Raw genomic sequence first — 10952 nt, forward strand, 5'->3', positions numbered from 1 at the left:
GACTTCTGGCAAGGATCTTTGCCTCCTCACTCTTCACGGGAGTCATACCGGAGGAATCGGAAGGAAGCGAATGTCATTCCTCTTTTCAAGAAGGGTAATAGGGAAATCCCTGGCAATTACAGACCAGTCAGTCTTACGTCTGTGGTCAGCAAAGTTTTGGAAAGAATTCTGAGTGATAGGATTTATGACTATTTGGAAAAGCATAGTGTGATCAAAGGCAGTCAGCATGGCTTTGTGAGGGGCAGGTCATGCCTCACAAATCTTATTGAGTTCTCTGAGGAGGTGACAAGACAGGTCGACAAAGATCAAGCGGTGGATGTGGTGTATATGGATTTCAGCAAGGCATTTGATAAGGTTCCCCATGATAGGCTCATTCATCAAGCCAGGATGTATGGGATACAGGGAGATTTGGCTATCTGAATTCAGAATTGGTTGGCTGACAGAAGGCAGAGTATGGGTGTAGATGGAAAGTATTCTGCCCAGAGGTCAGTGTTGAGTGGGGTCCCATAGGGCTCTGTTCTTGGGCCTCTGCTTTTTGTAGTTTTCATAAATGACTTGGATGAGGAGGTTGAAGGGTGGGTTAGTAAATTTGCACATGACACAAAGATTGGAGGTATTGTTGATAGTCACAGTGCGACATAGACAGGATGCAGAGCAGAGCTGAGAAATAGCAGATGGAGTTCAAACTGGATAAATGCAAAGTGATGCATGTTGGAAGGTTGAACTTGGAAGGCTGAATATAGGATTAAAGACAGGATTTTTGGCAGTGTGGAAGAACAGAGGGATCTGGGTGTGCAAGCACATAGAACCCTCAAAGTTGCCACCCAAGTGGATAAGGTTGTTAAGAAAGCATACGGCATTTTGGCTTTCATTAACAGGGGATTGAGCTTAAGAATTGAGAGGTTTTGCTACAGCTGTACAAGTCTCTGATGAGACCACACTTGGAATATTGTGTCCAGTTCTGGTTGCCCTACGATAGGAAAGATACAGAGGCTTTGGGGAGGGTGCAAAGAAGTTTTACCAGGATGTTGCCTGGACTGGAGGGCTTGCCTTATGAAGAAAGATTGATTAAACTCGGACTTTTCTCTGTGGAGAGGAGGAGGAAGAGAGGAGACCTGATCAAGGTATACAAGATAACGAGAGGAACAGATACAGTCAGAGCCATATATTTTTCCCCAGGGAGGATCGACTGGTACGAGGGGTGATAGTTTGAAGATATTAGGAGAAAGGTATAGAGGAGGCGTCCGAGGTAGGTTCTTTATGCAGAGAGTTGTGAATACATGGAATGCGTTCCCAGCGGTGGTGGTGGAAGCAGTGTCATTCGGGACAGTTAAGCGACTGCTGGACATGGATAGCAGTGAGTTAGGGGTGTGTAGGTTAAGTTATTACATTTTACAATAGGATTAAACCTCAGCACAAAGAGCCTGTTCTGTGCTGTACTTTTCTATGTTCCATAGGTTCTGCCCTGATTTGCCTTTCCAAAATGCAGTACCTCACATTCATTTTTAAATTAAACTCCATCTGCCACTTCTCGGTCTATTGGCCCACCTGATCAAGATCCCATTTTACACCGAAGTAACGTTCTTCGCTATGCACTCCACCTCCAATTTTGGTGTCATCTGCAAACTTACTATCCATACCTCCTATGTTCACATACAAATCACTTATATAGACGTCTGTCTAAACTGAGTAGACAGCTTCCTCCAATCTACATTATTTGTTGAATATCTTGAACTCTCCAAACGCTGCATAATTATTTCTTTGTTCTGCAAGATAACAACTTTTAAGTTTGACTTGGGCTGTGTATCTACTGTTCCTTTTTGAAACTCCGTTGCAATATTGGCAGGAATGCAGCACATACAGCAAGATGGCAGCCTTGACATCATGTGTTGACTTGTAGAGGTACAATGGCTTGCTGTACTATGATTCTAAGTGGGTCCTTCTGACATAGTGATAGGTCTCTACCTCTTGGCCACGAGGTCAGGGTTTCAGTCTCACCTACTTCAAAGGTGTGCATAACAACTGAACACCTTGAGAAGAAAATAGCTATTCCTCAATAGGTTTGCAGCAAAACAACAGTATTCAGCAGCAAGTGTGTAGTACGAGCAAAGGGTTGGATTTTATTGCCTGAGTGTTGGGGTCAACTAGACATGAAAACTGACCAATTACACAACATGTATTGCGGAAGATGCTGTGCAGCAACTCATCAAGTCTCCTTAACAGCACCTCCCAAAACCATGGACTTCAACCACTTTGAAACGTAAAAGGCTAACACAGTGAATGTGCTACCACTACTAGCAACCTTCCCTCCAAGACACACACAAGCCTGACCAAGCAATGGAAAGGGACCCAAGTGTCCTCATGCATGATTTGGTATGCAGGTGCAGCAAGTGATTTGGAAAGTAAATACAACTTCATCACTAATTGCAAGGGAATTTGAATATGTAAGGAGGGAGGTGACGCTTTAGTAATACAGGGCACTGGTGAGACCTGAACCTGAAGAATTGTGTGTTGTATTGGTCACCTTATTTTCAGAAGAAATGTCAATGTGTTGGGGGGAAGTCCAGAGAATATTCACCAGACTAATATTTAAAATTAAGAGTTTAATTTGTAACAGGGCCCATGAAGATTCTCTACAAAGTCCATCTGGCCCCAAATCGCCTTTCAAAATTCCAAATGGGAGTATCCTCAACATGTCTCACATGCAAGACGAGTATGGGTACTCTCACTCTTTGCCTGTGGTAGGACCAAGGGCATCGATTATATGGAACGCTGTGATAGGTGAAATAGAGAGGATCTTAGGGACAGAATTGGAAATGGACCTGGTCTCTCTTTGCCGGGGCCTGCCCAGTGTACTTCCTCTCAACACAGAGGAAAAAAACTTTTCAAAATCCTTACTTTCTGCACAAGGAAAAATATTTTGCTATGTTGGGTGTCTGAAAACACCCCAGGTCTGTCAGGTTGGCATAAGTTAGTCATGGAGCATATTTATCTGGATTTTCTTACAAGTATGGTAGACCAAAAAAAACTGAGAACTTTTATAAGACATGGCAGCCTTTTTGGATTACCTGGACACAGACTCATGTACCACGCTAATAACAGCTTTTGTATAGCCATGATGGTTGTGTTTAATGAACCTAACATCCTGACAGGAAGAATTATGAACATATGAATATGTGCAAGTTAACCATCTCGATAATCGAGAGTTATTGTGTTGCCACGCTGAGCCATATTCTTTATTTACATGCATATATACATGAGTGTAGTTCTGTTCTTTTTGTATTGTTTTGATTTGTATTGTTTTTGGTTTAATGGAATTTTAAAAATCCCTTTTTCAATAAAAATATTTGGATACAGAACTGACTGTAAGGTAAGAGACAGAGGATGGTGGTGCAGGGTTGCTTTTCAAACTGGAGGCCAGTGCAAAGAGTGGACAGAATTGCCTTGTATCAGCTGAATTTAGAAGATTAATAGGCAACTTGAATAAAATAATCAAAATTGAGGTGTACAGGATGTTTCCCCTTATGGGAGGATGTATAACATGGAAACAGACTCTTTGGTCCAATCTGTCCATGCCAATCAGATATCCCAACAAAATCCAGCCCCACCTGCCAGTACCCGACCCATATCCCTCCAAAACCTTTCCTGTACATATACCCATCCAGATGTCTTTTAAATGTTGCAATTGTACTAGCCTACACCACTTCCTCCGGTAGCTCATTCCACACATATACCACCCTCTGTGTGAATAAGTTGCCCCTTCGGTCTCTTTTATATCTTTCCCCTCTCATCCTAAACCTATGCCCTCTAGTTCTGGACTCCCCCATCCAAGGGAAAAGACTTTGTCTATTTATCCTATCCATGTCCCTCATGACTTTTTGAACCTCTGTAAGGTCACTCCTCAGCCTCCGATGCTCCAGAGAAAACAGCCCCAGCCTGTTCAGCCTCTCCCTATAGCTCAAATCCTCCAACCGTGGCATCACCCTTGTAAATCTTCTCCGAACTCTTTCAAATTTCACAACATCTTTCCAATAGGAAGGAGACCAGAATTGCACGCAATATTCCAACAGTGGCCAAACCAATACCCTGCACAGCCGCAACATGACCTTTAAAAAGCAACCCAACCAACTCCTGTACTCAGTGCTGTGACCAATAAAGGAAAGCATGCCAAATGCCTTCTTTACTATCCTATCTACATGCAACTCCACTTTCGAGGAGCTAATAACTGGCAGTCCAAGGTCTCTTTGTTCAGCAACACTCCCAAGGACCTTACCATTAAGTGTATAAGCCCTGTTAAGATTTGCTTTCCCAAAATATATGTACCTCACACTTATCTAAATTACACTCCATCTGCCACATCTCAGCCCATTGACCCATCTGATCAAGACCTCCTTGTAATCCCCTTGAAATCCTCTACTTCGCTGCCCATTACACCACTTGCTTTGGTGTCATCTGCAAACTTCCTAACTATACCTCTTATATAAATGATTTGGAAGTGAGCATAAATGATGAAAAATAGTGGACCCAGCACTGATCCTTGTGGCACTACACTGGTCACAGACCTCCAATCTGAAAAACAACCCTCCATCACCACTCTCTGTCTTCTACCTTTGAGCCAGTTCTGTATCCAAATGGCTAGCTCTCCCTGTATTCCATGAGATCTAACCAGTCTCCCATAGGGAACTGAAGTCCATATAGATCACATCTACCACACTGCCCTCATCAGTCCTCTTTGTCACTTCTTCGAAAAACTCAATCGCGTTTGCGAGCCACCATTTCCCACACACAAAGCCATGTTGAGTATCCCTAATCAATCCTTTCCTTTCCAAATACATGTACACCCTGTCCCTCAGGATTCCGTCCAACAACTTGCCCACCACTGAGGTCAGGCTCATTGATCTATAGTTCCCTGGCTTGTCTTTAACGCCCTTCTTAAACAGTGGCACCATGTTTGCTAACCTCCAGTCTTCCGGTACCTCATTGTGACTATAGATGATACAAACATCTCAGTAAGAGGCTCAGCAATCACTTCCCTAGCTTCCCACAGAGTTCTAGGGTACACCTGATCAGGTCCTGGGGATTTATCCACTTTTTTGTGTTTCAAGACATCCAGAACTTCCTCCTCTGTAATCTAGACATTCAAGATGTCACCATCTATTTCCCTATATCCTATATCTTCAATGTCCTTTTCCACAGTAAATACTGATGCAAAATACTACAGCACAGATGCAGGCCTTTCAGCCTATCATATCTATGCTGACCACGATGCTATTGAACAAAGGGGCAACTGATTCAAAAACAGCATTTTGACTTTTTTATTTATTATTGTCATATGTACTAATATACAATGAAAAGTAGTGTTTGCATCCTATCCAGACAAATCATATTTTACCTAAGTTCATCAGGGTAATAGAATAGCCTGGAGAGTAGAGTGTTAGAGTTACAGAGAAGGTGTAGAGAAAGAATAACTTTAATACATGAGAGATACATTCATAATTCTGATAACAGTGGGGAAGAAGCTGTTCTCAAATCTGTTGGTACGGGTTTTCAAGTTTTTATCTCTTCTGCCTGATGGAAGAGATTTGAAGAAACTACATACAACTGAAATAGGACAATTTTTTTTGAGGGTTCTGATTCTTCGGAACACATCTGATAAGTGGTGGAAACAGAATCATTGAATATTTTTAAGGCACAGATAGGTCAATTCTTGTTAAACGAGCAGTGAAAGGAGAATGGAGGTAGGTGAGAATGTGGACTTCAAGTTACCAACTGATGGAGTAGACTGGATTACTCCTGTTCCACATGATCATATGTACAGTTACAATATTTAAAAGACATTCGGACAGGTGCATGAATAGCAAAGGATTACAGGGGTATGGGCTAAATGCAGGAAATACTGGGATTAATTTAGTTTGGGATGATAGTCAGCATGGATGAGTTGGACCAAGGGGTCTGTTTCCCTGCTATATGACTCTATATATGTAATACTTTGATTTCAATAATTTATTGTCACTTGCATTCAAGTGAAAAATACAGTGAAAAGCTTTGAATATCGCACACTCTGGCACAATTTGGATAACTTAAAAATTTATCTTTGTTCTTTACCCAAGGCTCCATTTCAAGACTTGATCCCTCCACCACCACGAGTCCTGAGCTGACATACAACAATACTGTAAAACCTATGTCACAACTTCTTCACAATGCCTCGATGCCCCAAGTGCCAGACCCACCAACAGTGGATTTGCCACTCTACGGTGCCAACACAACTGAAGATGACTATGCCAATGCCCCTTCATCATCATCTCTCAGCTGTCAAAGGAACCACCAGAGATTAAAAACAAAAGGAGATTAACACCCCTAGTTCCAATCTTACAAATATCCTGTCCAATTTCAGCAATATTATCCTACTTTTACACTCAGAGACAAAGTTAAAAGGAGACCATTCTGCTCTTCAAGCCTCCTCCATCATTCATTAGCCACTTCTGATATTGCCCTCATTCAAAAATCCGAGACCCTCAAACTGCCAAACTTTTTGGGTGATTGAAATTAAAAGAATGTGCTGATAATTAAGCCTGCAGCTCAAACAGCCAACTGCTATTCAGGCCAGAAGCAGTTTGTGCCAGATTTTCTCATAAGCAGCAAGATAACTATTTGTTAAAATATAGTTATCTTCAAATGACAAAGGGAAATTTGGATGACTAATGCACTATTATAACACGCTTTAAAATTCCAGATACATACAGACACTCATTCTTGAATAAAACAAGACATACAGGAAAAATATGGTGCCTTACAAAATTAACCCTTTATATAACAAGCACTAGAAAGGAAATATATCACACGAGATTCTGTAGCTGGAGAAACATCGGTCTGTAACCCTAATCACAGAAACCCCCCACCACAAATGGTTTATCCCTATAGTTTCACTCGTGCCTAGGAACTTAGTCAATCCTACCTCCCTGGGTGAGCCACTGTCACCAGAATTTAGAATTGGATAGTGATTGATCTGAAATTCGATAGCAGCTGAACCATCTGCCTTGCAGGGCCTTAATGCAGTATCTACAAAGGTGGAGAAAACTAAGACTGCAGATGCTGGAGAATCAGACTCGAAAAGGTTGGTGCTGGAAAAGCACAGCAGATTAGACAGCATCTGAAGAGCAGGAGAGTTGATGTTTTGGGTATAAGCCCTGCATCTATAAGTTGCTCTAACTTCAGCACCACATAGAAAGCTAGTGAAAATTACTACTGAATGGAGTGAGTTTAGTCATCTGATATTGTGCTTCTCAAAGCAACAGCACACAAATTTACCCTAAACCAAGCTGATCAGTCACATACACAGTCAACAGTTTCAGATTTATCGGATCGATAGCTTAAAAAACATGGGACATGAAAGAGGTTTTCCAATACTTTTACATAACAGGATTGTTTCTGTACTAACTAGTTTAGTTTGGGATTATGGTCAGCAGAGACTGGTTGGACTGAAGAGTCTGTTTCCATGCCGTATGACTCTATGACATTGTATGAAGCGTAGCAGTTTAAAGAGGTGACTCACCTCCTGAAAGACAATTAGGGATGGGCATATATTGTTCACCTTGCCAGTGTCACACACATTTCAAAAACACACTTCAAAGTAAAATATATGACCCATAAGATCCATTAGCAATAATACACCATTGTATTATTGGGTGGCTCATGCAACAGTGCCACCCATTCAAGCCAACCTTTCACCCACTGACTCCACCTACACATCTCACTGCCACACAGAAAGACAGGCAACATCAAGAAAGCCCTTGCCCCCAATTATAATCATTTCCAGCCTCTTGTCAAGCAAAAGATACGAAAGCTTAAACGCACATACTAACAAGTTCAACAATAGCTTCTTGTTGTTATAAGACTTCTGAATGGATCTCTCAAATTTCAAACCTAACGTTGATCTTGCTTTGTGTGCATCTTGTTTGCAGCTGTACTCCTCGCTCTGTTCAAGCACCCTACGATCTTTGTACGTTATGACCTGCCTGTACTGCACGAAAAATGAAACTTTTCACTGTACTTAGATATATGCGACAATAATAAATAAATCAAATCATTCTTATCTTCAGTCCATCACCACCTCCCAGTCACATTCCCGAGTGCATATCAACCTACCCCAGCTCCTAAAACACACTCCATCAGGCTGCTCAGCAACTGAGTGACAACCTGCCCAGTGGGTTTGCTCGCGGACCCTAAGCAGCAATATTCAGACAGAGATAAGCAGACGGCAGCTACATCACCTGCTTTAACCTCCTTCGTGCTCGGTTTGGCAGCCGCCGGCCGCAGGCTCTGATTTTTCTTCTCGCCCTCGGGCTGCGCTCCATCCGGACGTGGGAGTCGAACCGCTGCCGTTGCGGCCGCCACCGCTGCAGCCTCGGCTCGCTTCTTCTTCTTCTTCCCCCCCATTCCGTCTCCCGCGAGCGGCTGGAGAAAGTTAACGGCAGGGGCTCGCGCTTGGACAGAGACGGGGCCGGTGAGAGCTCAAGACGCATGCGCCGAACTTCGGTGATCTACCCCGTTGTCGAGGGAAAATGACGTCACAGACACCGGTGCGTTTTGATCTACGCGCTAAATTCTGCGCCGGATGTGGGTTAGGGGCGGACAGCAGGTGTTGCTTTAAGATTGACATGGTAGGATGAACACAAAATAGAATCGGCTTTATTGACTGACACCAACAATGTTCTGGGAACTCTCCAGTATTGGAAAAGAACATTCGGACTGTTTAATCTGTGTTATTACGAGTGTGGATCGCATGACTCTGTTCGAAATCTTCATGGTCTCACGAAGTACTATAATGTATTTCCTCTGAAGTATTTATGTTGCGTCCCCAGAAATGTTACTTCGAGTCATAAAGGTGTACAGAACGGAAACAGACCCTTCGGTCCAACCTGTCCATGCCGACCAGATATCCCAACCCAATCTAGTCCCACCTGCCAGCACCAGGCTCATATCTCTCCAAACCCTCCCAATTCATATACCCATCCAAATGCCTCTTAAATGTTGCAATTGTACCAGCCTCCACCACATCCTCTGGCAGCTCATTCCATACATGTACCACCGTCTGTGTAAAAAAGTTGCCCCTTAGGTATCTTTTATATCTTTCCCCTCTACCCTAAACCTATGCCCTCTGGTTCTGGATTCACCCACACCAGGGAAAAGACTTTGTCTATTTATCCTATCCATGCCCCTCATAATTTTTAAACCTCTATAAGGTCACCCGATGCTCCAGGGAAAACAGCCCCAGCCTGTTCAGCTTCTCCCTGTAGCTCAGATCCTCCAACCCTGGCAAGGTCCTTGTAAATCTTTTCTGAACACTTTCAAGTTTTACAACATCTTTCTGATAGGAAGGAGACCAGAATTGCAAACAATATTCCAAGTGGCCGAACCAATGTCCTGTACAGCTGCAACATGACCTCCCAACTCCTGTACTCAATACTCTGACCAATAAAGGAAAGCATACCAAACGCCTTCTTCACTATCCTATCTACCTGCGACTCCACTTTCAAGGAGTTATGAACCTGCAGTCCAAGATCTCTTTGTTCAGCAACACTCCCTAGGACCTTACTATTAAGTGTAGAAGTCCTGCTAAGATATGCTTTCCCAAAATGCAGCACCTCGCATTTATCTGAATTAAACTCCATCTGCCACTTCTCAGCCCATTGGCCCATCTGGTTCAGATCCTGTTGTAATCTGAGGTAATCCTCTTCGCTGTCCACTACACCTCCAATTTTGGTGTCATCTGCAAACTTACTAACTGTACCTCTTATTCTCAATTTTTTCACACAAAAATACTGCAGACGCTGGAAATCTGAAACAAGCACAATATAAAAAAAAGAAGTGCGGTTGCTGGAAATCAGAAACAAGAACGGAAATTGTTGGAGAATCTCAACATGTCTGGCAGAATCTGTCAAGAGAAGATAAAGTTAACGTTTCGGGTACAATGACCTTTCCAGTGACAGAGAACGATAGTACAGCAGAATGCTCAGTTCTGAAGAAGAGTCATACTGAACTCGATACATTAAACCTGTTTCTCTCCCTAGATACTGCCAAACCAGCTGAGTTTCCCTAGCGTTCTGTGTTTGTTGTTTGCTGACAGATATTTTGTTTATAATAAAGTTTCTCATCAATTTTGCCATGAATTCATTCTTAGTGATTGTATTTATTTGCTTCCGGGTTTGCAGAATGAACAACAGTTGCTCACCCCTCAATGCTTGAGAAACTGGCAGGTCTTTAATCACTGTCGTGTTGGTGATATTATAGTTGAGAGGTTGTCTAAGATTACTAAGGGATCTTGATCAATTGGGCCAATGGTCCGTTGAATTGCGGATAAAATTCAATTTGGATAAATGTGAGGGATTGCATTTTGGTAAAACCAACAAGGGCAGAACTAATACAGTTAATTGTAAGCCCCTGGGTAATGTTGAACAGAGAGACCTAGGGATTCTGGCACATAGTTCTTTGATGGTTTCATCACAGGTTGACAGGGTAATTGAGAAGGCATTTAGGACACTTGCCTTCATTGCTAGGACCATTGAATATAGGAGTGGAACACAGTGGCATGTGGGCGGCACGGTGGCACAGTGGTTAGCACTGCTGCCTCACAGCACCTGAGACCCGGGTTCAATTCCCGACTCAGGTGACTGACTGTGTGGAGTTTGCACGTTCTCCCCGTGTCTGCGTGGGTTTCCTCCGTGCTCCGGTTTCCTCCCACAGTCCAAAGATGTGCAGGTCAGGTGAATTGGCCATGCTAAATTGCCTGTAGTGTTAGGTAAGGGGTAAATGTAGGGGTATGGGTGGGTTTAGCTTCGGCGGGTCGGTGTGGACTTGTTGGGCCGAAGGGCCTGTTTCCACACTGTAAGTCTAATCTAATAACAAAAAAACATCATGTTGAGGTTGTACAAAACTTTGGTGAGGCCATTTTG

The 10952-nt window shown here is 42.9% G+C and overlaps 1 protein-coding gene across 1 annotated transcript in view; it reads right to left on the reverse strand.

The window, feature by feature from the left end:
• dhx29 (DEAH (Asp-Glu-Ala-His) box polypeptide 29) overlaps positions 1-8517 on the reverse strand; it is a 125110-nt gene extending 116593 nt beyond the window's left edge. The window contains exon 1 of the mRNA XM_060822932.1: positions 8271-8517. Coding sequence (XP_060678915.1) covers positions 8271-8436 — 166 coding nt within the window. The 5' untranslated portion in view covers positions 8437-8517. The remainder of the gene's footprint in view (positions 1-8270) is intronic.
• Positions 8518-10952: the final 2435 nt, after the last annotated feature.

This window comes from Hemiscyllium ocellatum, chromosome 1 (assembly GCF_020745735.1).
Source record: "Hemiscyllium ocellatum isolate sHemOce1 chromosome 1, sHemOce1.pat.X.cur, whole genome shotgun sequence".
Lineage (NCBI taxonomy): Eukaryota > Metazoa > Chordata > Chondrichthyes > Orectolobiformes > Hemiscylliidae > Hemiscyllium > Hemiscyllium ocellatum.